Source organism: Malaclemys terrapin, chromosome 5 (assembly GCF_027887155.1).
Source record: "Malaclemys terrapin pileata isolate rMalTer1 chromosome 5, rMalTer1.hap1, whole genome shotgun sequence".
NCBI lineage: Eukaryota > Metazoa > Chordata > Testudines > Emydidae > Malaclemys > Malaclemys terrapin.
This window is the reverse complement of record NC_071509.1, coordinates 114,882,908-114,910,462: the sequence shown is the minus strand read 5'-3', so window position 1 is coordinate 114,910,462 and position 27,555 is coordinate 114,882,908. Positions and strand designations below refer to the sequence as shown.

At 44.4% G+C, this 27,555-nt stretch overlaps 1 protein-coding gene across 2 annotated transcripts in view; it reads right to left on the bottom strand.

The window, feature by feature from the left end:
* The window catches only part of EGF (epidermal growth factor), a 102,916-nt gene that overhangs the window by 39,544 nt on the left and 35,817 nt on the right, over window positions 1-27,555 (bottom strand). For both annotated transcript variants that reach the window (XM_054030391.1, XM_054030392.1), the window contains exons 7-13: window positions 23,465-23,590; window positions 22,359-22,481; window positions 10,733-10,855; window positions 8,960-9,085; window positions 6,526-6,662; window positions 3,328-3,476; window positions 1,052-1,156 (exon numbers count right to left, since the gene is read on the bottom strand). In XM_054030391.1, the coding sequence (XP_053886366.1) occupies window positions 1,052-1,156; window positions 3,328-3,476; window positions 6,526-6,662; window positions 8,960-9,085; window positions 10,733-10,855; window positions 22,359-22,481; window positions 23,465-23,590 (889 nt within the window). The remainder of the gene's footprint in view (window positions 1-1,051; window positions 1,157-3,327; window positions 3,477-6,525; window positions 6,663-8,959; window positions 9,086-10,732; window positions 10,856-22,358; window positions 22,482-23,464; window positions 23,591-27,555) is intronic.

Below are 27,555 nucleotides of genomic sequence, written 5' to 3'. Positions count from 1 at the left end.
TTCCCGGTGAGGCGCCCCCTCACCTCATCATCGGGCGGGGATGCGGCCGCGGCTGTTTTTGAGCTCCCCCCACCATATGCGGCAGATTCTCCAGATTCTCCAGTCCGGCTCGGAAGTTTCAGCACCCGCCCTATAAGACGACCCCCGACTTTTGAGAAGATTTTCCTGGGTTAAAAAGTAGTCTTATACGCCAGAAAATACAGTAGTTAAGATATAAGTGCAGATACATGTTTATAATCGTGCACCTTCACATCCAGTAGATTATTGTGGATCTGACTTCAAAGACGGCAACGTTACTTAAAAGTGAGTATGATAACTGCAATAAAATTTCTTTCAAGGCTCAGCATATGTTGTCCTGCAAATTATACAATCCTTTTTAACTAACAACATTTACCAGTGAGGGTGACTTTAACTATATATATGTATTTGCTTAGTTTTATTTATATACAATTTATCCCCGGTGCCAGGTGCTAATTGTACAAAACGCATAGTAATAAAATAATTCCTGTAATTACTCAACTAACAATAGCCCAGCAGTGAAAAAGAAGGCATAAGTATTTTTAAAAACTGCTTCTAGATTCCCATTGCTACAGCTGCCCACCCACACAAAACCAGAGAGCTGGCATGTGTGGTCCCACTGTGTCCCAAAGGCAAATGTGTGTCTCTTTACAATAAAAGTCATAGTTCCTTGAAGAAAAAAAAGTCATCTACTGTTTTCTTCCTATTCCAAGGTGAATTGGGTGCTGATTGATAATGATGAACTGATAGAACTGGGTAGAGCCAAGTGATGGCAGGTGCTCTGCAAACTTCTCCCACTCAACTCCATCAATCTTCACTCTCAGCACCCCCCAATTACTGTTTCACTGGGCAGTCCACTTCCAACAGTGGGAAGTGGACAAGTATTTTAGGATTAGATCAACAAACTCAGTTTATGTGGGACAAAGGCAGGACCTGAACACTGGCCTCCTAATTAGAGAAGGGGGAAAAAAAGCTTTAATATTTACTTTCCTCACCACCTACTCTTAGATCAATAGTATCTATTACTTCTTACTTAGCTAGTGGGTGAACAGCAATCCCCCGGGGCTGGAAGATGTCCTCCTTGATGATCATTTCTCTGTGCATTCCGTTCAACTCACTCCTCCCAATGTACGACTTCCTGAAATATACAGGACACAATTTGAGCCATTACTGCTATCATCTTCATTCCCTTCTTTAGCAAAATATACTGAATTTTGAAACTGTCATTTGCTTTAGCTGACCATAAAGTGCAATGAATGGCATTTCAAATACAAAAGCTAATCCTGCCATTACTGACTAGCTCATTGTTTTAATCATTCATGTCATAGCTCCATTATCTGGTCCAATGGAATGATGGCAGACTATTCTCTGTAGGAAATCTTAAACTCATTTTTTTGGGGTAGGAAGAGGATTGGACGTCTGCTTATTAAGAACATTAATTGGAGTCAAGGGGAAAATAAGCTCCTGAATGAGGAAAAGTGTTAAAGGACAAAAGTAATAAATAATTTTCTCGTATACAGCTCTTTTCATCCATAGGTCTCAAAGCACTTTATAAAGACAGGTACATATCATTATCCTCACTTTACAGACAGGGAAACTGAGTCAGTGAGGTGCCCAAGCAAACACAGAAAACCTGAGACAGAAACAGATGGCCTGACTCCCAGTCCTGTATATTATCCAGAAAAGATTGCAGAAACCTTACTCTCATAAATTTTATCCAGGGGAACAAATGTCAGAATAGTATTAACATCTGACTGAAAGGAAACCTACATCCTTCCATTCCTAGCTGACTCAACAAGGAAAGGGCCAGCAGTGTCAGGATGAAAGGAGGAATGTAGGCATGGGAGAAAAAAAAACAGTGGCTCAGAATGTGTGAAAGGTACAAATCCATTCATGAACTATACCTTCTGAAGGAAGGGCATAGGAACTTTACTAATTTTTACACAGGAAATTGATCCACATATTTTCCAGACAGTTCACAAACAAAAATAGCCTGGGTATATACATCACAGACTGAGGAAGCTGCTATTCAGGGTACAGCATATACAGGAGTAAGATATCTGCATATTCAGAATCACTTTTTATTGTCTAGTAAAATGTTGGTCATGCTATGTAGCCAGGGCCGGCTCTAACTTTTTTGCTGCCCCAGGCAAAAAAGAATAGCACCGCCCCTCCCCCCCTAACAACCCCCCTCCCCGAGTGCTGCGCCGCCGAAACCCACGCTCCCCCCCAGCGCGCCAAACCCCACCCCCCGATTGCCGCGCCAGGCTGCTCAAACCCCCGCCACCCTCCCCGAGCGCCAAGTCGCCCAAAACCCCTGGAGCGCCGGACCGCTCAAACTCCCGAGCGCCGTGCTGGGCTGCCGAACCCCCCCGAGCACCTCGCCGGGCTGCCCAAACCCCCGCCCTCCCCGAGCGCCTTGCTGGGCCGCTCAAACCCTCGGAGCGAAGCGCCGCGCCAGCCAACCCCCCCACCCAGTGCTGCGCCGCCAAAGACCCCGCCCACCCTCAGGGCCGCGCCACACCACTGAAACAAAAAAAAAAGCCCTTGAGCGCTGCCCCGCGAACAAAAACAAAAACACCGCACGCACCCCCTGCCACCCTAACATTGGCCGCCCCTTATAAGGTGCTGCCCCAAGCACGTGCTTGGTCAACTGGTGCCTGGAGCCGGCCGTGTATGTAACCATCCTTCATCTTTCATATAACCACTAAGGTGTTGCTCTAATCCAACACTGCCTTTTTGCCAAAGATGGGCCTTTTTTCCCCTGTGTGAATAGTGTAATGTGCTGGCTCAGATGTGTGATCATATTATCCACTAGTGACTAAGCCATAAAGAGGACATAATCCTTTCTATGACAGTGAGTTAACGAAGGGACTCCTTTAACGCAAGCAGGTCTGTGATTAGGGAGACAAAAGTTCTGTGGTATGTCCAAGATGTGTCATGTGTATAGTATATACTAATGTTCCTGATGCTTATATGCAGCACATATTCTACGTACATTGCAATTGAGTCTGATCACCTGGTTCTCACAAAAACCAATCTCCTGCTGAAATCAGTGGGAATTTTGCCTGTACGAGAAGTACAATATCAGAATCACAGAGAATTGTTCTTTTTTTACACACTTTCACACCCTTGAAACTGATTTTCAGATGCTAAATTTTCAGTCGGTAATGACTTTCAGTCACTAGATAAAACACTACTGTATTTAGAGTAACATCTCAATTATTCCCATATTACAGTTCAGTTATTCCATATATCTTATGACAAAGTTATATGTGCTCTGGCATCAGTGCAGAGAGAAGAGCATACCCTCTGTCTGTCCAATACAGTTTACGGTTAATCCAGTCCACAGCAAGACCTTCAGGTGTATCTATAGCTTCGCAAATAATTTTTTCACGATTTGAGCCATCCAGATCAGCTTGTTCTATCCACTTCAAGGCTGTGTGTGCAAAATAAATCTGTTAAGAGGAAACATAAGAGTTATTTCCAACTATTTCACAGATAATATCTGTCCAATTTCCCTGATCTTACTGTTTCATCTCGGATTATGAATTTTCTTTTTGGAAACATCCCTATTCATTTATTTATAAAACGGTAACCTGTGATTATTGCTCAAACAGGCACTTATCCTTCAACCAGAATGACTTCTGCAGGCTGAGCATACTTAGCAGTAAATCTTAGGTGTCCTACATACCACTTCCTGAATAATCATGGTTCCCTTTTAGACAGCAACCTCCTAAAGTGAAACACAGCCCATGAAACAAGAGAAGGAAGAGACAGAAAGAAATGTGTTAATATTTAGTTGCCAGATCATTTAAATAAATGAAAGCAGGTGTGTGGAGGGGGATGGATATAATTTGCTCCTGTTTCACCTCTTTTCACATTTGTCTTTGTTATTTTCTTAAATAACAGGCCCAGTCCTGCAAGATGTTCCAGGACCTGACTCTAATGAGGTTGCAGGCAGGCACAAGGGTCTGGCCTACGCAGAGAACCTTGCAAGGTCTCAGCCAAAAACTGAAAGTCTCCACTGTCTAGAGTTATGGTTACCACCATTCGTGGGGGCGGGGAGGGGAAGCCATTTTATATTTGGTATCAGCAGAGAATTGTATCCCGAACTGCAAAACTGCATACAAAATAACACTAAAACTTCACTGCAAATGCTAACAACATAAATGCCTTTGCACTGACTGTAGATTTTTCTTGACCCTTTAACTCAACTCAGGCAAACTCTCATTAACTTCAATGAGTATTTTGCTTGAAAGTAATGAAGGATCAGGCTCTAACTCCTGGAGGCTACTGCAGCCAAACTGGGAGATTTTAGGCTGCTAAAAGTGCAGTAGCACCTGGCCACATGCCACTCCCAGAAGGGGCCAGCACATCCCTGCGACCCCTGGGAGGGAACAGGGGGCTCCACACGCTGCCCCTGCTCAGAACACCGACTCCGCAGCTCCCATTGGCCAGGAACTGCAGCCAATGGGAGCTGTGGGGATGTTATGTGCAGGCAGGGGCAGGGTGCTGAGACCCCCTGTCCCCCCCCACCAGGGGCAGCAGGGACATGCTGGCCATTTCTGGGAGTGGCATGGGGCCAGGGCAGGCAGGGAGTCTTCCTTAGCCCCACTGCACCACTGACCAGGAGCCAACTGAGGTAAGTATTACGCATCTGGAGCCGGCACCCCTCACGCCCTCTCACACCCCAACCCCCTGCTCCAGCCCTGAGCCCCCTCCAGCATCCAAACTCTCTCCCAGAGCTTGCACCCCTTACCTGCTCCTGCACCCCAGTCCCCTGGTCCAGGCTCAGCCTGGAGCCACCTCCCACACTCCAAACACCTCGGCCCCAGCCCAGGGCCTGTACCCCCCTCTTGCACCCCAACCCTCTGACCCAGCCTGGTGAAAGTGAGTGAGGGGGGATGGAGTGAGCAGGGTGGGGCCTCGGAGAAGGGACGGGCAGGGGGCAGGGCAGGGGTGTTTGGGTTTGTGTGATTAGACAGTTGGCAACCCTACCCAGAACCAGCTGCCTGCGTGCAACCTCCCAGTTAGCCACTCCACGCAGCTGCCAGCATGCAACCCTCCAGTGAAACCCCTGCCCAGTTGCCACCTCGCAACCCTGCCCGGGAAGCCCCCTGCCCAGGACTGGCGCTTCCACTAGGCGACCCTAGGCGGTTGCCTAGGGCAGCAGGATTTGGGGGGCGGCATTTTGCCGTCCTCGGCAGCAATTCAGCGGTGGGGGACCTTCCACTCCGCGTCTTCGGGACGCTTCAGCGGCGGGTCCTTCACTTGCTCTGGGACCCACCACCGAAGCGCCCCGAAGACGCGGAGCGGAAGGACCCCCACCGCAGAACGCTCTGAGGAGGAGCGCTGCCGCCTAGGGTGGCAAAAACCCTGGCACCGCTCCTGCCCCTGCTACCTGTGCCCAGCTGCCTCCATGCTGCTCCCTAAGCCCCCAGGAGGTAATGCTGGAGCATGTGTGCACCAAGCCAAGCAGCCACCGGAGCCAGGTGCTAGGGAGTCTGCTGCCTTGTTGTTACTGCCCATGTGCTGTGACAACAGCAAAGTCTATCCCTTGTCTAGCTGTTTCTGACAGCAAGGAAGACCACTGGGGGACTGGGGCAAGAAGCTGCCCTCTCATTTCTCTGAACTCCCAATTATCCAAATAAAATCTGCATCCCTCACGGAATTCAGATAAACTTGAGCATACTGCATTACCTTAGAGAACAGTGTAGATACGTCTCATTAAAAGGAGAAAACTATTATACAAGGCTTAACAAAGCAGCATTCAACCACCCCTCTTCCAAATTCACCAAGCTTAGAGCACTGAGATGAGGCAGAACTCACTGGCCCTAATCTGGCAAACTGCTCCAAGTGGGCTGACTCCTGGGTCCAGAAGGAGCACCAGGCAGAATCAGGACCACATTCTGAAATGGCTAACAGGCCCGTCACATTTGCAGAAAGTTGGTTTAATATTACTAGGAGATTTCGGTGCAATGCTTGTTAAAAGAGCCTCTACATACGGTATGGGTTTTGATGCGTATCAGTGGTAAAGATGCCTTGATTTTCTATGATCCTTCAATAAGGATCCTTCAACTTGATATATTTCCAGGAAATGATTCTGAAGTTTAAAGTGAGAAATCAATTGATTATACAAATGTTTTTGTTCTAGACAGCGTCTCCTTTACCAACAGAATTTGGTCCAATATAAGATCCACCTTATCTCTTTGTTCTTGACTGTAGTCATGCTTAAAACCATGTGGGAAATCCAGCCATTTTGGCATATGGACCACATTAAACTAATGGAGACAGAACTGAAGGGTCAAATTTAACCGGTGGGCTTGTGTTTATCATCCTACTCATGACAGAACACCACACCAACTGTGTTGCTGGACATTCAACGGAATGATAGCAGCACAGCATGTTATCTGGATCACTGGCAGCAAAAAGATTAAGGTACAAGGAAGCACAATCCATTTGTCCTCACAACACTTCAAAATCCTCTCATTTTTAATGCCTTACCTTACTTTCAACTGGGTCATAGTCCAGTGCTAAAACCATTCCCATCTGCCAGTCGAGTAAACTTGTGTAATCTGTTCCATCAAAAGTGATGCGGCGGATGTCCTGGCCGTTTGCAAACAACAAAAATGGCCTAGGGCCTGTTAATGAAATTTTGCATGCATGTTAATTCTTCTAGGCCCAAAGTAATCTGTAGATAGATGATTTATGTGTGAAAAAGCAATTAGAGTGCACATTTCTCCTCTCTGTCTCTCCTTGCTCTTTTGTTTCCGTCATCTTAATCAGCGATCAACATCAACAAGATCTCATCAGTAAAGAAGGAAAAAGTTAATTGTCTATCACTGAAAGCAATTACCTCTTTTCCTTTTATTGCTAAATTTTAAACTGGCACTTTTCTCTTCTGCACAGCTGACTGCATAGATATGCTGCATACACACAGAGCAAATCATGAAGTCCTTACTTAGTTATTACTTAGTCCTTTCCTCAGGCAAAATCCCATAAAAGTCAATAGAAGTCAACACTGGTTCTCCACTTGCGAAGTACCTCCCTGCTCTCCGTGTGTCAGTATATAATGCCTGCATCTGTAACTTTCACTCTATGCATCTGAAGAAGTGAGGTTTTTACCCACGAAAGCTTATGCCCAAATAAATCTGTTAGTCTTTAAGGTGCCACCAGACTCCTTGTTGTTTTAATAGAAGTTTTGTCTCAGGAAAGGCTGAAAGTCTGGGCCCAGGTATACACAAGCTGAATCACACTGTCTTTTATTTAACAAAGGAACAGAAAGGGAAGTGTTAAAATACAGAACACAGACTCTAAGCCATACTCACTTCTTCCCCGCCCCCTTCCCCAGCCCATATTGTGGGCACCACTAAGGGTACGTCAACACTTCAATCAAAGGTAGGCATACCCGTGCTAGCTTTCACCTAGGCAGCACTTGGATTTCAGAGCGGATTGTACAAGTCTTCCCAGAACCCTGGGCAAGTATTTGCTTTGCTAGCCCACACAGAGGTCTGTGCCACTGCATCTTCATTGCTTTTTTTAGCCACGCTAACTAAATTAAAGCTAGCACAGGTACGCCTACCTGAGCTGCAATCATACCTCCGATTCCAGCATCGACATACCCTAAATCAGCATTTTACAATGCAAAGGAGGGGAGCTTGGTAGTGCTTTAGTTTATTGAACTAGCCTTTACCCTTGGGTCCTGGACTTAAATCTCACTTACTTCACCAATGCAGTTAGTCTGACAGTCTCAATTAATCCCCCCAACATACATTAATTAGTGCTGCTGTCGTTGTTTGCATTACAGGATTGCCCAGAGGCTACAAGAAAGATTCGGGCACCATTGTGTGAGGCACTGTACAACCATGTTGTAAGAGACACTTTCTGCCCCAAAGAGTTTATAATCTAAATAGAAATAGTGAATGACAAAGGGTGAAAGGAAGGATGGGGAAACTGAGGCACCACGCTTTAGGTCCTGATCCTGCAAGCATGTACATGCTTACCACTACACAGGAGAGGAAAAGTAAACATGGGTAAGTGTTTGCAGAATCAGAGCCTTGTCATCTGCCCAAGGGCACACAGAGTCTGTGGCAGAGGCAGAAATTGAACCCACTCATCTTCAGTGCCAGTCCGGTGACTCAGCCACAAGAAAATCCTTCCTCTTATAAACTGTATAACACAGCACCACCATAGAATCCAGTACACTGGACAGTGCAGGACCATAAGGAGCTTTGCACTGCAATAGCAAAGACTGCAGATTGGGATTGACATGCACGAGTAAAATGGTACAGTACAGATGTGCATATGTCATATGCCTGGTGTTTGACAATGTAACTTATTCATTTTTAAATTTATAAAATGCATCTAGTACAACCTCTCTGGGCATGTGTATAATACATAACATCTAACACTGACAAAAATCTAAAAGTAAAGATTCACTCCAAAAACCAATCTACTCTCAGCCCACCACCACTGTCCTCACCCCAAATAGATGGGCCTTGCACTGTGACATGCATGTCAACAAACTTGGGCTTTTTTGGATCAGTGGTGAAAATAACTTCTGCAATAGAGGGCCACCAGCTGGCCATGCCCTGCCCAGTCCCCACATATAAAAACCTAGACCCCAATTCTGCATTGTGTAGCACATCAGCAGACTGCTGCACACACAGCTCCCCATTTACTTGTGGGGCACAACAATCCCCCCCACCCAAGAGCTACACAATGAAGGATGGGGCCCCTCATGAACTACTGAAGTTGACTAAAAGGAACAATATGTTGCAAGGGAAACTGAACTATGTAGTTATGTATGTCGTGATATATTTCACCATGTTTTATTTTCCCAAACTACCATATTCCTCAAATTCCCAATCCCCGTTAAAAGTTGTTCTACCTTTCTTGTCATATAGCCAGGAATATCCAGGAACACTTCAATACTGACCTATAGCAGTGCAGTGTCTTTTATCCCCCTGCAGCTTATATCCAGGAAAACAACCACACTCCCAGGAAGATGGAGTTAAAGAGGTACACATCTGGCTACATCCACCATTATCCAGAGATGTACAACCTTAAACAGAGCATTTTTAAAAATTTAACTGTAGTTATAATATAAAACACTATAAAAATCACAAGTATCAGCAACAGAACAACCCATACAATTGTGATTTCAACTATGAGATAGATTTTATTGTTGCCAAAGATTTCAGGAAGTCAGCATTATTGTTAAAGGGGCCAAAGGTTACCAACATGGGTGAACATGATCATCTCCTTCTGTTACATCTCTTCTTGAAGATTTACAACAGGAGCAGTAGGACATATGAACAGAGCTTCCATGTGTTGATTATTTAAGTCAGCTCATTTTACTGAACAGAACTCTAGTCAAATCTACCGAAAGTAACGACTACCATCAGACACTGAATATCTATGCTTTGTCCCATGGTACAGCAAAGTAAAGCCATTCTCTCACCAGAAGGTGAAATGGGTGAGGGTAATTAAGCAATGAAACTCACTGATCTTCTAACTTGACAGGCCAGAACATCATGTTTCGTTGTTTCATTTGCTAAGCCCATGCCGCCTTGTTGGGAGAACGAAGAGTGCAAATGATTTACTAGATTAAAAAAAAAAATCACTGCCCACACCAAGAGACCATTCCTCCCATACATGGCCATATAGAGAATGTGGTCTCATTGGATACGTCTGCACTACAGCTGGGTCACGTCTACCAGCCCGAGTAGACAGACATGCGCTAGCTCAACACGAGCTAGCGATAAAAATACCAGGGTGGATGTTGCAGCACGTGACAGCCACCTAAGGACAGACCCAGGGGGTTGGTTAGTTACTTGAGCAGCTAGACCAAGCCACTGCCTGTGCCACAATGTTCAAAGGCACGCACCCAGCTGCAGTGTAGACATACCCACTGGCTACATAAACTGACTCAAGTGAGCCACACTGACTAAAACTATCCCCACCCCCTCGATCCTTCCTAGATCATGGCTCCTATAACACCAGACTATGGAGAAATTGTAAAAGGGCCACGATGATCCTGGGGGAATTCCTGTGACGCAGAAACTTCACAGGGCCAGCAAAGTAGCCCTACACTGTCTGCCCCATTGCAACCCTTGGTTTAGGAGACACATTTGGAATGGGAGCAGGTGTCAGCAGGGGAAGGTAAGTAACAAAAATGCTTTATACTATGGCTATTCAGGCCACAAAGCAGCCCATAGGCAGCTGAGATAAGGCTGTCATAAGTTAGAGCAGCCCAGAATCTAGGGAGCTGTAAAGTCACCTCTGCTACTCCTCACCACCACCTTGTTCAACTTTTGAGCTGTACTCTCTGTGCTGTTTTCAGAGTAGAAGCCATGTTAGTCTGTATCCACAAAAAGAACAGGAGTACGTGTGGCACCTCTGCCAAGGGGAAATTATTAATGTGTGTGTTCTGGAACAAATGTCTGTGGAGTGTCCAGATTAGCATTTACAAAAGGGGCCAGCAGAATACGGCCTGCGGAGGTTCAAATGCCGCTGGCAAGAAATGTTTATTGGTGCAGATGAGTTCTGTTCATCCAATCAAAGAGCATGATTCTCAGCTGTCTTGCACAGTCATTGACAGCTGCACAAAGCTAGTGTGAAACACCATCACGCAGCTTTGGTGCTCAGCACCAGCAAAAACCACAGACTTTAGCACCCTTTAAAGCAAAAAAAATGTTAATATACCTACCTGAGCACGTTTTGCCATCTCCTCTGAGCACCGATCCCTCTGGACAGAAGCAAACAGGCCCTCTAGATGTTTCAAGACAACCATGGCTGCATTCAGTGTGATTATTTGCACAGGAAATGAGCTCTATAGTAATTTGAAAAGGAAAAGGATTAAGAAAAACATATACTAACTTGACAAAGGTTAATCAGCATGTTTAAAAAGGCACAACAAAGATTCACGTGTGGACACAGCCAGGATAATATTTCTATTTGCTTTTCAAAATCTCTATTAAGTATAATGAAGGAGAAAGTTGGAATAGTTGCTGTGCTCTGAAGCTGTTAATATGTACCTTGTAATTTTAAACTTTCCAAAATTTTACTGAGATGTCAGCAAAGTAACAGCAATTAAAGACACACTCACCGGTTGCATGTGAAAATGACCAAATAACTGAACAGGGACAGGGGCTCTGAAACTGTGAGGAAGGCTAATCTGAAGAGAAGGATGATCTTGTGGGTAAGGCACTGAACTAGAAATTAGATGATGTGGGTGCAATTCCCAGATCTGGCCTGTATTCCCTGTGTGACCATGAGTAGTTAATCTACTCAGTGCCTCAGTTCTCCATCTGTAAAGTGCGTTATACTATGGGGACAACAACATTCCTTTCTCCCACTCTTTGTTTTGTCGTTAGGCCATAATTCAGAAAGGCACTTAAGCACTGAAGTCAATGGGAACTACACATGTTCCTCAAGGCATGTGCTTAAGTACCTTTCTGAATCAGGACCTTAGATTATAAGGTCTTCCAGACAGGGACCATCTCTTACTTCTGTACACACAGTGCCTATCTCAACGGAGCCCTGAGCTCAGCTAGAGCCTCTAAGGGTATGTCTACACAGCAGTTAAAACACCCATGGCTGGCTTGGATTAGCTGGCTCAGGTTGCAGGGCTGTAAATTGCTGTGTAGACATTTGGGCAAGGAGGGACAGTCCAGACCGAGCCCAAACATCTACACAGCAATTTATAGTTCTGCAGTCTGAGCCCTGCAAACCCAAGTCAGCTGACCCAGGCCAGCCATGACAGTGCCACAGGTCTTTTATTCCCGTGTAGACATTCCCTAAGGGTAGGTCTACACTGGAATATAAGCTCAGGGTTAGCAGGACTCGAGTCAGTGGACCCTGAGTTACAGAAACCAGGGCTTGAGCTTCTACACTGATTGTCAACCCTACATTAAGAATTTTCTAACTTGGGTTCAAATCTGGGGCTCTGGCATCCACACTGCAGCACGCAGAACTGAGTCAAACCAACCATGTCCCAGACTCCCTAGCGCCCTCCTGAAATGTGGCTGCTTTAGCCCTTTGACCATGGTGAACTGTGAGAAAACTTGACTGTCCACCCTGTACATTACAGGAAGTTTGAACAGCCAACCCACACATCCTGCTGAGCCATCATTTTGGTCTGTACGCTCCAGCTAGTAGAGCCACCAACGTGGAGGGGGCACCATTTGAAGAACTTCTCTTGCTTGCACTTTAAGCAGAGCTTCTGTGAGTTTCAGGTGGACGTTTTGGCAGCATTCTGACCCACCAAAGGCATCTGACAGAGCTAATGATGGAGCAGGAGGAAGAGGACACAGACATGGCAGACTCGAACTGGCTGATGCTGCTCATGACACTTGGCATAGCTGCTGAAGTCCCCTACGTAGACTGGCTTATATGGATCAGGACCACAGCATCATGCAGATGTGGGATGACCAGCAGTGCATCCAGAACTTTTGCATGAAGAAAGCTACATTTCTGGAGCTCTGCGAGCAGCTTGCCCTGATCCTCCAGTGTAAAGACACACATGAGGGTAGCCGTCCAAAAGCAGGTAGCCAGCTTCCAGTTATAGCAACCCCAGAATGCTACACATCTGTTGCCAACCGGTTTGGTCCTGGAAAGTCAATGGTGGGTAAAGTTGTGGCAGAGGTTTCTGAGGCAATCAGGCATCTGGTTTACTCCTAGGTGGTGTGCATAAAAGATATTTCTGGAGTAATTGCTGGCTTTGAGAGAATGAGGTTCCCAAACAGCACCGGGGCCATTAATGCAACTCATGTGCCCATACTTTGCACTCCTCAAGGAGCACACAACTACACAAACCACAAAGGGTACTACTCCATTGTTATGCAGGCCCTTGTGGACACAGAAGTCAATTTATGAATGTCAACGGGGGGCTGCACTGGGAAAGTTCATAATGGCATGATTTTCTGCTCACTGGGAGTCTGCGTTCATGGATAGACTGGGACACTATTCCCACCAAATGACATTGCCATAAACAGAATTACTGTCCCCACTGTTATTCTGGGGGACCCTGTGTATCCCCTTTTGTCTTGGCTTATGAATCTGTACCTGACTTCTGAGGCCCTGGCAAAAGATGCATTGATTACACTCTGAGAAGGTGCAGAATGGTTGGTGAATGCATTTGGTAGAGTGAAATCCTGTTAGAGACCTCTACATACTCTTGGATTCCAGTGTCATCAATGCTGTGAGCATTACTATGGCTTGCAGGGCTCTTCACAATCTTTGTGAAGCCAGAGGTGAACCTTTATTATTTTAAATATAAAGTGTTTGAAGTGATGCAGTGACAGCAATAAATTTTCTTGATAAAATAAAAAGATTTATGTATAAATATGCATTTGAAAAGTACATCCAGGCAGGCCAGCTGCCATTACTTCACCACTACCAACAGAACCTTAGCAAAAACAAAAAGTGCATGAACAAGTGCAAACAGTGAAACCATATACAAGACAGCAACAAAGAGTCGTCTGGCACCTTATAGACTAACAGATGTATTGGAGCATAAGCTTTCGTGGGTGAATACCCACTTCGTCAGATGCATATAATGGAAATTTCCAGAGGCAGGTATAAATATGCAGGCAAGAATCAGTCTAGAGATAACGAGGTTAGTTCAATCAGGGAGGATGAGGTCCTCTTCTAGCAGTTGAGGTGTGAACACCAAGGGAGGAGAAACTGCTTTTGTAGTTGGCTAGCCATTCACAGTCTTTGTTTAATCTTGAGCTGATGGTGTCAAATTTGCAAATATACAAGACAGAAACCCCCTACCACTATATGTCCCTTGGGCCCCTATTCGCCATATACCTGGCACCGGGGGAGAGGTGGAGGCACTCCATGCCTTGCCCAGCCACTCATGGAGCCTGATTGCATGGGCCACCCAGCCATGGCGTTTTGCAAGCTGTTTCTGGACTGCATCTCTTGGTACCACATAGGGGACTCACACCATGGTGTGGGTCATGCAGCAGAAACCAGCACTCTTGTTGCTTTTAGCGGTATCAACCGCTCAAACAGTTATTTCTGCTGAGCTCTCTCCTCCTCCCTTAGCCACCATTCCTGTTCCAAGAACTGCACCGAAACCCTGTCCTCAAGCTGTGCAGCCAGCCTGAGCCTTTCCTCTTGCCATGCCTTTCCTCTAGCCACAAGTTCCTCTATCTTTGATACTGGACCTGCTCGTTGGCCCTGTCCAGCATAGGCGCCGACTCCGTGGGTGCTCCGGTGCTGGAGCACCCACGGGGAAAAATTGGTGGGTGCTCACCCACCGGCAACTCTCCGCCCCCGCCACCCCAGCTCACCTCCGCCTACGTTCTGCCTCCGCCTCCTCCCCTGAGCGCGCTGCATGCCCCCTTTTTCCCCCTAGCTCCCAGTGCTTGCGCCGCGAAACAGTTGTTTTGTGCAGTAAGCACTGGAAGGGAGGGGGGAGGTGGAGGAAGGCGGCACACTAGGGGAAGAGGCAGGGCCGGGCGGGGATTTGTGGAAGCGGTCCAATAGAGGCAGGGAAGGGGCGGAGTTGGGGGCGGACTTTGGGGAAGGGGTTGGAATGGGGGTGGGGAAGGGGCAGGGAAAGGGTAGAGTCGGGGCGGGGCCAGAGGTGGGGGGGGCGCAAGCACCACCGGCGCCAGAGAAAGTTGGCACCTATGCTGTCCAGAATTCCAACCAGAAGTTCACCAGAGAAACACTTCCTCTTGGAATGGTTCATGAAGATACACTGGCTCAGGTTCCTGTTGCAGTGTGGGCGAGCTGCGGAGGTACTGCAGCCAGTAGATGTTGAGGGGGCTGGAACAGGACAAGACACAGTGGATTATTGTCTCATACAGCTTAGTGCAGGAGCACAGAAAAAATCCTTTTTGATTTCAAAGACATAAAATGTTACTTTTCCAACTGAACTTCAATATTTTGTGAGAGGGATACTTCAGATCACAGAAGGCCTCTGGACACAGCCTGGTTAATCGCAGTGAAAGAAGTGCATAGACAATGGTAAGTTAAAAACGCAAAATTGTTTTTCGCTTTCTAAAACTTGCAGAACTATTTGGGTTTGGTGCAGGTGGGTGCCCATCAGTGGCCATTCTGCAAAAGCTTTTTCTATCATTTCAGGCCTTCCACATTTTGGAGGACATAACAGTTCTTGGCCGATTGCCAAAGGGAGATGTTATCCCAAACTGCTGGTGGGAAACCTGCAGTGTACAACTGAAATATTCACACATGTAGTGACTGAATAGCTCATCTATGAGTGGAGTGGGCTGGTCAGCTACCGAGGTGGCCCTGGAAAATATTCTTCTCTCCAAAATGCTACTACCTATCTGGAGTTCCTACTGCAGGAAAAGTTTGCAACTATCAGCATGAGGGAAATCAACAGGATGCTGCATTAGCTTCCACAAGGCTTAGCCTGTTATGACTGCATGGAAACACCCAGAACTGCACAGCCATCTTCCTTACCCTTCTGCCTCTTGCCACGTTTCTGTACAAAATTTCAAAGCCCCGTCAAATTTGGCACAAATGATTTTGTCACCTATGGACTGCCTTTGGCTGAAAATGGACAAGAATCACTGTTTCCAGGTGGCTTGTTATGCCATTGAGTGGTTACAGAGCGGCGTCCTTACAGATATGGCAATGTACAATTATTATTTTAAGGAACAGGAATGCCCTAGCCAAAACTTGTGAGTTCTCAAACAAATATTTACTTTCAAAGTGTTTTTACAGTTTTGCACTTTCTGGTCACCATTTTGAATGCCACGTGGTGGAGGACGAGCGAGCCACACCACTGGTGGCAGACAATCTGACATTAGCAGATACTTGTGCCAGCTGGGGCTTCTAATAACTTTTGCATTGGTTCATAGAATGGAAATCCCTCCCCTTAGAGTATCAACAAACATTAAAATGGAGCCAGAAACTTATCACACTCAGGGCAGTTTCTGTTCCTTCTGTGTCTGCTGCAAGCTCCTCAGGCATCAAACAGCTCCTCAGAGTATGGCCTCTGGATGTGTTGCTGTTGCTCCTGCTCCAAAGCCTCCTCTGGGACTGGTTTCAGCGACAGAGTCACTTCACTGTCCTCATTCAGCACCTGCTGCTGACTCCCATCCCAACAGTCCCCATGCTGGATTCCGGGGGCAGGAGAGCACCGTCCTGGCTGACCAGGTCATCATGCACCACAGTTGGTTCTGTGCTTGGCACAGTGCCCAGCACCTGATCAAACTCTTCATAAAACGGACACGATGTCAGCGAGTTGCGTAAGGTGCGGTTCTTGTTCCTGGTTTTCCTGTCAGCTCCGTCCTAAACCACTTAATCTGCTCCCTGGTGGTCACCACTCCACTAAATTTGCAACACTGTCAGCTTCTTTGCTATTTGCTGGTATGTGTGGTCATTCCTGGTACTTTTACTCAAGTTCACAGTTTTGCTGGCCTCACACCAAAGATTTGCCAAAATCTGGCTATGCTCCTGTGATCATGAAGCAATGCAACAGACTTCTTCTGCTCAGTCTCGATTGCAAATACAGAAGGCTGTCTGATGGTCTGCTTGCAGCTGAGTGTTCAGAAGACAATAGAAGGGTTAAACGCTGATTCACCGAGCTGCTGCACTACACCAAGGGGGGCTGCACTTCCATTTCCCTGGAGTCAACTGGTGATTCTTGGGATAAAGGGACAAAGGCAGCTGGGCCATGGATGGTGGACACTGATGCAAGGCTAGTCACCCGCTGCCCTGAGTCTCTGTCATTGCCACAATGTCCTCTCTGCTATTTTTAGCTCAGCAGCTCGAGCAAAGCTAGTGCGAGTCTGTCTACCCCAGCTGGGAAGCGCTCTCTCAGCTGCAGTGTAGGTATACCCCAAGTGCTACAGTAATGCAAACAATAAATAATAATAGTAACTAAAGGCAAAAGAACTTGGTGGGAAAAACCTAGAGCTACCAATGCATGCCCTTCCCCCAGTCAGCCATCACAAGAAACTGATCACATGGGATACAATCACCTGTTCCCAACATTTGATCACTGATCCAAAGAAGAGAGGAGGGAAATTAAAAAAAAATTAACTTCCTTGCCAATATGCCACGAAGGAAAATTTCTTCCTTGCAGTATATTGTTGATTAATTCAATCATGTGCATATGAACAAAAATCACCAGATTAGCAGCTAATCCCACTAGTATCCAATTAATATGGTGGGGTTGTAGTTACTTAAGGTGCTGTTTGTCTCTTTAAATACTGCTACACCCACTGTGGTAATTCCTCCAGACAGACAGAGCCTGTATGTAACCATTAGTGATTGGAACTGCAGTGTTCTGACTCTGGAACATATTCTCTCAGTTCACCAGAGTCTTAACTGTTGATCTTCCAGGCACACAAGGAAGGTGAGATATTTTTTCTTGGTAAGAAATTGTAAATTGTCATCAGTCTCAGTAACCGTTATACTGCCTATTGTGGGCAGAAGACTTGTTATGATTCTTTCAATTCTTTTGGTAAATTCAGGGAGAGGCTCATAATATGTGTATATTTATAAATAAATACAAAACTATTCCTTTTTTTCTTGAATACCATGATGGTAAATTCTGCCATTACTTCCTGTGGGAGAAAACAGACTTTCCAGAAAGCACAGAACTGACAGGATTTTCCATCACAACTGTTGACAGCGCCAACTGCATCTTTAGGTTTCCTTCGTAAATTCTCTTTTCCTTTCAAGTAATTAGAGAAGAGAACAGCCCTAGATGTCCTCCTTCCAGCCAACATATTTGTTTCTTTACACTGCCTTAGTGCCATATGGTAACATCTGTTGGGAGGACTGATACTGGAACAAATGCAGGTTTCCCACCGATGCTTCTGTGTCTGCTGGCTTGAATGATACATAGCTGCTGTAAATATTCCTTATACAAGACAACTGTGCTCTGCAATGCACTTTTCTGACCTCTTAAGTACCTTGAAAGAGGTCTAGAAACTGACCTTACATTAATACCCTAATAGGAATTTATGGCTTTAGAATGATGAGACTTATATAATAAGCAGGGAATCATCAAAGTTTCAGGCTACTGTGTGGGCTTCCACTATTCCATCTCTCTGCTTAGTTGAGAGAATGTGCTGGTATAGTGATTATGTGCGCACTGTATGGGGTGAGAGTCATTTTGTATTATAGAAGTTATAGCAGTAATCTAGGAGTTAAATTAATCCATGCTTGGTCCGTTGCCTGTCTCAGAAGCAGATTATCGTCTTCTCACCTTATATCACTGTTCAGCACTTAAATACTAAGCTGATAGGTGCCTTGGATTGACAGAGTGATGAGCAGTGTTGAAAATGTTTCCAGTCCCAAGTAGCTGTATGTAAGATAGTACCACAAATAAATCATCCAAAGAGAGGGATAGATTGCAATAGGGCCTCCTCCCTGTCACGATCGCAGTCCCTGAGCTCAGCAGAGCATAGGAACTGCTTCTCCCTCTGTTTGCCCCAAGGTGCACATTTCATCCAAATGGAGATGCGGAGAATCAGAGCAAAAGCTCCCAAGCAGGCCAGATGCACCAAGGGAAGCAGACTGTACCATCCTACAGTACCATAGTGGAGCCTCCCCCATCCCACCGGGCACCAAAATGGGCTTATGCCTTTTGGAGCATGCTACTCCTGGGATAGAGCAGTGCCTCATTGCCTATGCCTAAATGCCACAACTAAGCCCAGGACAGTTTGGGGACGAGTGCCAGACTAGCAGCCAATAGTAACATGCTGTGAGGGTGAGATTTCATGAGATACAGAACACACCCAAATTGCTAACCTGTGAAAAATAACAATGGCATGTACAGTGGTGAAATGAAACCCCTTTAAAATACACCTGGGCAACAGAGTTTCCACTGAATTTTCACAGGACAGTGCTGCCCCACAGACACATTATTTTAAACAAATTTTCTTCTTTCCCCCATGGGTAAGTGTAGCATGTAAAAGAAAAGGCATTTTCCAACCACTGTCTGAAAACAAACACAGCACAGGTAGCACTGAAGGGATGTAATACACATGCATGCTTATCCTAATCAAGCACAAAGGGAAAGTCAGTTAAAGAGTCCAGTTGTACTGGTAACCACACAGACTTTCCAAGCCCATGTTTCCAACAGTTTTCCATGACAAACCTAAGGAACATTGTATTTGTGTAAATCTGAGTGGAGGGTTACATAATTTTAGGGTCTCAACAAAGGAACATATTAGACTGCACCAGAGGCATGACTGCCCCCCATCTCCCCTCCTGGTCAAACACAGTGATGCAGGCACTCTCTGCCTCAGTCTCTTCCTCTAATGTAGGTTCCCTCAGCCTTCCCCTCACAGGGCAGCACCCCTTCCTGCACTACCTCTAAATCTTCCCTGCTCTGTCAGAGAGCACCATTCCCGGCCTGCTTTCCCTGGAATCACTCTCACAGCTCTCTGGAATTCCCGGCTTGCAGGAGAGCCTAACCTGTTTCCTGTAGCTCCTCCCTGCAGCTGACTTCTGTCAGCCTTGGGAGACCCAGGCGTTCATCAGGCTATCTGCTGACCCTATTTTTCCCTCCCCCTCAGGCTGGGAGGCAGCTAATTATGGCACAGATGAGGGTGATTGAACAGGGCTGGCTCAAGGCCTCCAGACCTTTAAAGAGGCAGGCTGCCCTGTTACAGGCTGTTGTGAGCAAACTTATGCAAAATCTCTTTACAAGATTTGCAAAGCATTGTGCACATGTCACACCCTGCATCCCCCATCCCACATCAGCTGGGGTTGGGAGTTTAAGGGGACCAGCAGAAGGACTGCTTCTCTGAGTCCTGGCTGGCTCAGTCCTGGGAGAGGGACACTCACCCCTCCCTCTACAGGCATTTCTCCTGCTGGGCTAAGACCAGCCAGAAAAGACAGAGGAGATGTGCAGGAGCATCTCCAGCTTTTCTGCCGCCCTAGGTGGCAGAAGGTCCGACCCCGAAATGCCACCCTCCACTGAGGCAGTGGAAGGTCCCGTCACCGAAATACCGCCGCGGTCATCGCCCCCCAAATTGTAGCGCCCTAGGCGACTGCCTAGGTCGCCTAATGGGTTGCGCCGACCCTGGAGATGTGGGTGTACTGGAGAACTCCCTCTTGCTGGTTATTATGTAAAACTTTGTCCTCTCATAATGACCTCTCTCAACACCTGGTAGGGATTAAAACACTGTTTACCCCACAATTATGCTAATAAAGCTGACGCCTGATGCTTTATCCCACCTATGTGCACTGAGGTGGGTGGGATTCACCTTTGTTTCCTGACCAAGTTGGCTAGGGACACAAAATTACTTTCTGGTTCCCACATACAGTAGGGATTTAGGTGTTTGTATTCCCAAGTCTTACAGTCAGCAGCTAGATCTGCCTCACAGAAATGGGTGTAGAGGCACTTAGGCTTGGATCCTCAATGATTCCAATGGAAATTAGGAACCTAATCAGCCTCAGATACTATGGTGATTATGAGTATGGTATAAGAACCTACGTAGAACAGAACAGAATAGAATCATGGCTAAGAATAAAAATTAAAAGAAATATTTGTGTGGCCAAATTCCATCTTGGTTGGGCAATTCTAAATGAATGAAACTATGATTAAACAATTAGACCAATCAAACATGAATAAAACACTGTTGAAATTACTTAATTGATCCAGATCAGTTACTAAAGTGCTTCTAAAGACCTGGAGTAGCAAAAAGGGAAATTTTAAAACGTTCAGGAAATGATATCCCATTAGACCAACTGACTGGGAATATATGAGCTTGTCAAATTCATAATCCTGCTGAGAAACAAATCTAGAAAAGTGTGTCATAAAGAGATCATTTCACATCACAGCCAGAAGATGTGAAGGGTCTAACACAAGGATAATATTACACAGAAAAACAAAACCAAAAAAAGCAGCATTCCTAACCTTTCAAACTACAAAGGTGGTGATCAGAACATCAATTTATAGAAGATATTCCAAGAAAAAGAAATGATCCTACTTTCCATTTTGATATATCAGAGCATATTGGATACTTACTCCAAGAGTACGCATTATACGTATTTCATATAACAAAAATACTAGGAACTATAGTTGTATACTATAGATGTGAATCTATAGAAATGACTGGCTAAGCTTCACAATGATATACTCAGAAAATCTTTCTATCTCTGGGGAATGAAATGGAGGTGTTATTTCAATTTTCATGCTTTGGGGATATATTATTTCCATTATTAATCAACCACGAGACTCTATATTATGTTAAACATTATGGTTCATTGTACTATCTGCAAGCTGTTTGAAGCCGGATAAGCACACAACATATGTTTATTTAGGCTAAGAGTGTTTGGCACCTTTCCTACTCACATATGCTATGTTCTAAATGTGTGTTACTTATTGTCTTATATTAGGGTTATACCACTTACAGAATACTTCAGTAGATGGAAAATAATACCTCACAAAATAAAACAAAAATCACTCAAAAAGAGATTTCTTGGATATAATCACTTCGCATATGGTCATGAAAAGTGAGAGGATGTTGTAATTTAACTTAACTGCTAGACATTTTTGTGATTTTCCCCAAAATCATCTCAAAGTTGCTATCATTTGAAAAACTGTTCAGGAAAAGTTCTCCAAATAAATCGGGAGTCCAAAGTCCCCAAGACTCCTACCTACCCACACAAGTGAAATCTGTGTATTTTGGTGAGTTTTATATTATTTTATATGGTTACCTTAATTATCATTATCTCAAAATGGATACTCTCTCAGGTTGTTAAAGATCTCTCTAAGATCAAGCAAGATAAAAAAATTCACTACCTCCTACATTCTCTACCTTATATATTGCTTTGTGATATTTATCACCAATGTTGCAAAAACCCACTGTCAACATTGCAAAAGTATACACACAGCCAGGGATGGGAGAACCCCAAAAGTTGAGGTTCATAGCTTGGAACTGGTTCAGGTAAACATCCTAGGATTTGGATGCTTAGTTAACTCCTGTAGGCTCCATGAGGCTCACACTTGATTATCCATATGTAATTTATAGTTGGTGGTTAATTTGTAATGAAAGAGGTGCTGGGGCTCAAGCAATTTTTTTTTATATTCATAACTGGTAGAGCAAGCCCAGAGGTGCCAGGGCTATGAACTGCCAAGCATAGAGGTGCCAGGGGGGGGGGGGGGAGGAGAAGCTCAGCCCTGGCAAGTCCTGGCACAAATTAAGCACTGCTTTTACTTCCTCAAACATGACCTCTAAATTTGGTTCACTGAATCAAAGCTGATGTAATTTACACATTAAAGGGCTGGAAGAGAGAAATGTAGCAACACTGGAAACACTAGGTTTGTGTAAGTGAGGATTCCAGGATCAGTCCTCAAATGTTTATGTATTGCAGCTACTTACCATGACATGTTTTTCTATCAGGCAGCAGAATATAACCTCGTGGGCATGTACAGTAATAGGAGCCAGGGATATTTACACATCCCAGAGTACAGCCATGGTTCCAAAAAGCACATTCATTGACATCTGACAAGAGAAACAATTGTATGACACAGTAGGGTCATTATATATTTAATACATGCAAGGTCATGGATTAATAAAGCAATGTAACATTTCTAGAAGAAATTCTTATTTAGTTGTTCTACTGAAGATAGGATATTTCTTTTGTCAAATATGCTGGTCTTAATAAACTATGAAAAGAAAGCTTGTAGAGTTCAAACAAGCTAGAGAATGTACTGATTTATAATTATGAAGGGTACAAATTTTAAGTGCCTAAGGGCCAATTTTTTGATATTTAGATGCCTCAGTGACTTAGGGCAAAATTTTCAAAAGCACCTAAATGATTTAGGATCCTAAGTTCCACTTTCTAAAGTGATTCCATTTTATTTCAATAGGAGTTAGGCACCTAACCTGCTCAGACACTTTTGAAAATCCTACTAGGCACCTATCTTCATCTTTAAGGGCCTAAATACCTTTATAAATTTGACTCCTGAGTGATTAGTATGCTTTTATAAATTTTACCCTAAAACAAGTTTTACAAATTAAAGAAAAAAGTTCAAAGAAAAATACTGGACTGTTTAATTTGGATTAAAACAAGTGAGGTACAATTTTCAAAAGTAAGAGGTTTAGGCGCTTGAGTAACTTTTGAAAATGTGACTGAGGTACCTACATCACTTAGGCACGTTTTGACCATTTTACCCATTGATTCATTTCAATTCTTATAAGCACACAAAATTATGCACGCTTATCTGAACATCATCTGACTAATCCAAACTGAGACTGCAACATTTCACAAAGAACAGACTTCCTTGAGGTATTTTGGTACTTCTGCTTCTAGATTCAATCAGAACCCGGACATGTGAAAATGAAATATAAGGGAAAAAAGAAAGTAAACTGAAATTTTTAGAACCTCCAAAAGAAACATAATTCAAGATTTGAGAAAAGGCTAAAGTGTGGGAGAAAGCTTATCCAACTGCCCCATCCATCCCATGTTTTGAACCATATATTACCTTCACAGTATTGCCTATTTCCACTCAAAACAAATCCATTCGAACACTTGCACCGATGGGTCTTGGAGTCATCCCTGCAGATGCTTCTCTTGCAGTTTTCTTTGTTCAAATGGCAGGATCTGTGTTCTGGAAGAGTAAATGTTTTCTAGGATGGAGATTGAGTTATAAAATACAAAATTCACCTTGACATACAGAACCTGATTTCATAGTCACTTTTCATGTGGAAGTCAGATTGATTTGAAAGACAGTTTCATACATGGAGCTACTACACCATCAGACCCATGATATTTAGTGAGAAAGAAGGACACAAGCATCTTTGATCTCCTCCTCCAAATCCTGCCTCAAAACCCATTCACCATGCTTTCCACCAATGATTTCCACCCTGGTGTTGTCTACTCATTAATAATTATTATTATTTATTATTATTTGTATTGTGGTAGTACCTAGGAGCCCCAGTTCTGGATCAGGACCCCAATGTGCTAGGCACTGTACCAACACAGAACAAAAAGATGGTTCCTGCCCCAAAGAGTTTACAATCTAAAGCTTGCCTTGCCTCGGTCTGTCTTTTAAAACAGCAGAACTCTTGCTGTATAAACTGACATTTGTATTTGTTTTAACTTTTATTGCTCCTTTCCCTACAACCTTCATCTGTTACTTTCATGTTCTATGTTTGTCCAATTTAGACTATAAAAAATTCTTTGGGGAAGGGACTGTGAAGCCATCCAAGATTATGGTGCTATGTGCATGTTTAGTATTCAATAATCATTATGACAAATAATGTGAAGCTTCTTTCATGAACAGAGAATAAAGCCTACTAAGTAGGATCACCTTAGAAACAGTAATAATACTCCAGAAGCCCTTTAAAGACCGCTGAAATTCTTCCAAACACTCCAGGGAGCCACACTAGTAATGGAACCTATGCGGAGTTTACCCGGCTACTGCTTTGTGATATTTAAAGTAACCGATGAAGCTGATTGTTTGCGTACTGAGATTGATGTTAATATCTAATAGTCTAGGCTGCCTCTGCCACAAGTTAAAAATACACTTAATCGAAATAAACCCATCAACTAACCACCCGGCACAAAACAACTCCCAACTATATTTATCCTCATGCTAAACTCCTCTCCTCCAAATAATACCCAAAGCCTCCACTAAAGCATGCACTAACAGTCAACAAACAGAGGTTATTTTGGACCTTTACTCCATGAGTCCAGCTAGAGTGCCTCCACCCATCACAGTTGTGGGAGGAGGGAAGCAGGATCTCCAGTATGTAGGTTCCAAGTCTAGTTAGTTTCTACTGTATTCATCTGCCAATTCTAAGGAAACTCCTTCTCTTTAAAGTTTTGCTTCTTCTGGTGGAAGGCTATTTTAATCCTACCAGTTAAGAGCAGAGATGCTCTGGGTCTAACTCTTGCTTCTCTTCAGTCATCTCCACAAATTAGGGAAATAACCTCGTGTCATTGTCCACTGGTAAAATCAAGTCAGCAAGCTACTATCTAAAAATGAAGCTCCTTGTGCTCCAACAGGAGAGTGGGGGCAGGCTAAAAGCCATGACTGTGTAGGATCATTTATGGCCACCTGCCAACACAGGTACTTCCCGGAGGCATCAGGAGAAAGGACAGAACTGGTTTGGCTGGAGACCCGTGGTCAATAGTCAGAGACTCACAAGATGATTTTTGTTGGTTTGCAAAGTCAGAGTGGTGAGATGCATCTGGGCCAAATGCAAGATGATCCCTCAACCAGAAAAGGACTGTCTGCCTCTGTGATCCACTTTGCTGTCTTCACCTATCTGTGCATGTACAGGAGAATGGTCCCTTTACAAAGACCTTATCACCTTGCCAACAGTGCGTATGATATTGCATCCTGTTTCATATTCTAATTATCATTTTATTCCTCTCTGTTGTTTATATATGACTAATAATTAATCATTTACTTTGTTCTGCTGCCTGGACTTTATGGAACATTTGTGGTGAATTGTCTTCTTTGTCATGTTCATTGTCACTTTGGACAATGGGGATTCGTTTATCTTATCTACTGTGTGCTACTGATGATGAGACTCTCACAACTTTTTTCCTCGCAAGTGCAGGGGGATTGTTCTTGTCAATAAATAGGAGTTAAGAGTAGACACCAGAACAGGTGATCCACCACTATAACAGTATACACAATGGGCACATGCATAGGGAGACAAGGCGGGGGAGTGTGCTTAAAGGAACTAGAATCTGTAAAATGAGGTTTTGCCATTTTCTACAGATGGGAGGTACACACCTGTGCAAGAACCTATTTTCACAAAAGATTTGGCCAATGCAAGCAGCCAGGCCAGACAGTCACATGTCAACAGGACTGGCAATGGGCAATCAGCCGCCAGTAAAGGTTATAGAATCATAGAAGATTAGGGTTGGAAGAGACCTCAGGAGGTCATCTAGTCCAACCCTCTGCTCAAAGCAGGACCAACACCAACTAAATCACCCCAGCCAGGCCTTTGTCAAGCTGGGCCTCAAAAACCTCTAAGGATGGAGATTCCACCACCTCCCTAGGTAACCCATTTCAGTGCTTCACCACCCTCCTAGTGAAATAGTGTTTCCTAATATCCAACCTAGACTTCCCCCACTGCAACTTGAGACCATTGCTCCTTGTTCTGTCATCTGCCACCACTAAAAACAGCCAAGCTCCATCCTCTTTGGAACCCCCCCTTCAGGTAGCTGAAGGCTGCTATCAAATCCCCCCTCACTCTTCTCTTCTACAGACTAAACAAGCCCAGTTCCCTCAGCCTCTCCTCGTAAGTCATAGCATATATGTATCTGGCTACCATATCTAAGAACTACCTCAGGTGTCATATAACTAACTAATCCCCAGAATTTGCAAGGAAAATCAAAGCAAAAGCCAGGTAAGGAATAACAGGAAGCTGTGCATGGTGAATAGGAATATGTGGGGTCCAATTCTCCTTCTGCAGGATATAGGTAACTTCCAGTCAAATCCATGGGAGTTACATTCTGCAGGGGGAGGATCATGCCCTTAGATGCTCCTGTATTAGCAGAGAAAACACCATCTGTAATAGGATAAGAACTATAGTGTATGCTGTCGACTTCTTCCCAGGACACACAGTGAATCTGTTTAGAGAAAATCTGCTCTTATTTCCTAAATATCTGAGTATCATTATGGTTCAAACCAAAAGAGAAGAGCAGGAAAACCAGCTCCCCATCATGAATGTAAAGGAAGTAATTAGTTTAATAAACACAGAACACTCAGAGAGGCAGAAATTAAGGAGATTTCCAAACGCTTATCCTTTTTGTGTCCTGGAAAGCATTATTTTCAGAGACTGTCTAGAGAGAAGAAAACAAAGCCAAGAATTAATCCTGTGGATAACTGAATGGAACCTTTTCAAAGGAAAGAGTCAGTGGTAGGCACTACAGAACAGGATAGATCTTGGATAGGTAGCAAATAGAGATAAGGTGCAATTACAAAATGATTGATCACAAGTTCTGTCCCAGAAGACATGGAAGCACTATGCCAAGAAAATGTGGTTATTTACAACAAAAGACCCAAATGTTAGAGATCTGGCTTATCGAATCTGCCCCCAGACAGTTAATTCAGTCCAGAGCCTTGGATCCTTTGGACTGTAATGCTACCGGATGCCTAAACAGCCCTGGCAAAACCCTACCTACTTCCATATGCAACTGGCCAGAAAATAGCACAACCACCGTGACCCATGTATTTATGGACTAGAAGCTAGGAATGAAGCCACATGCCTCGCTAAGCCTCCAGTTGGGACAAAATGCAGCAGCCTCTTTGTGTAGCAACACAGGTTGTTGTGAACACATCACCCAAGGCTTTGCTTCCTGTACTGGCTCCACACAGAATATAGAGTATAGTCCAAAGTCTCTCTCCTGATACTCATATTTCCAAGGGACTGGCCCCCTGCCTACTTGTAAGAATCAGATCACCTCTCCCTCCATAATCATGACCTCTCACAATGGCTACATTCTAATAGAATAATAGAGAGAAAGAATGAGAAGGAAAAATAACAAGATGGTAAATGCCACTGCATCATAAAGAGAGGTCATTTTCTTCACATTACCTATGGCCAGTTGGTG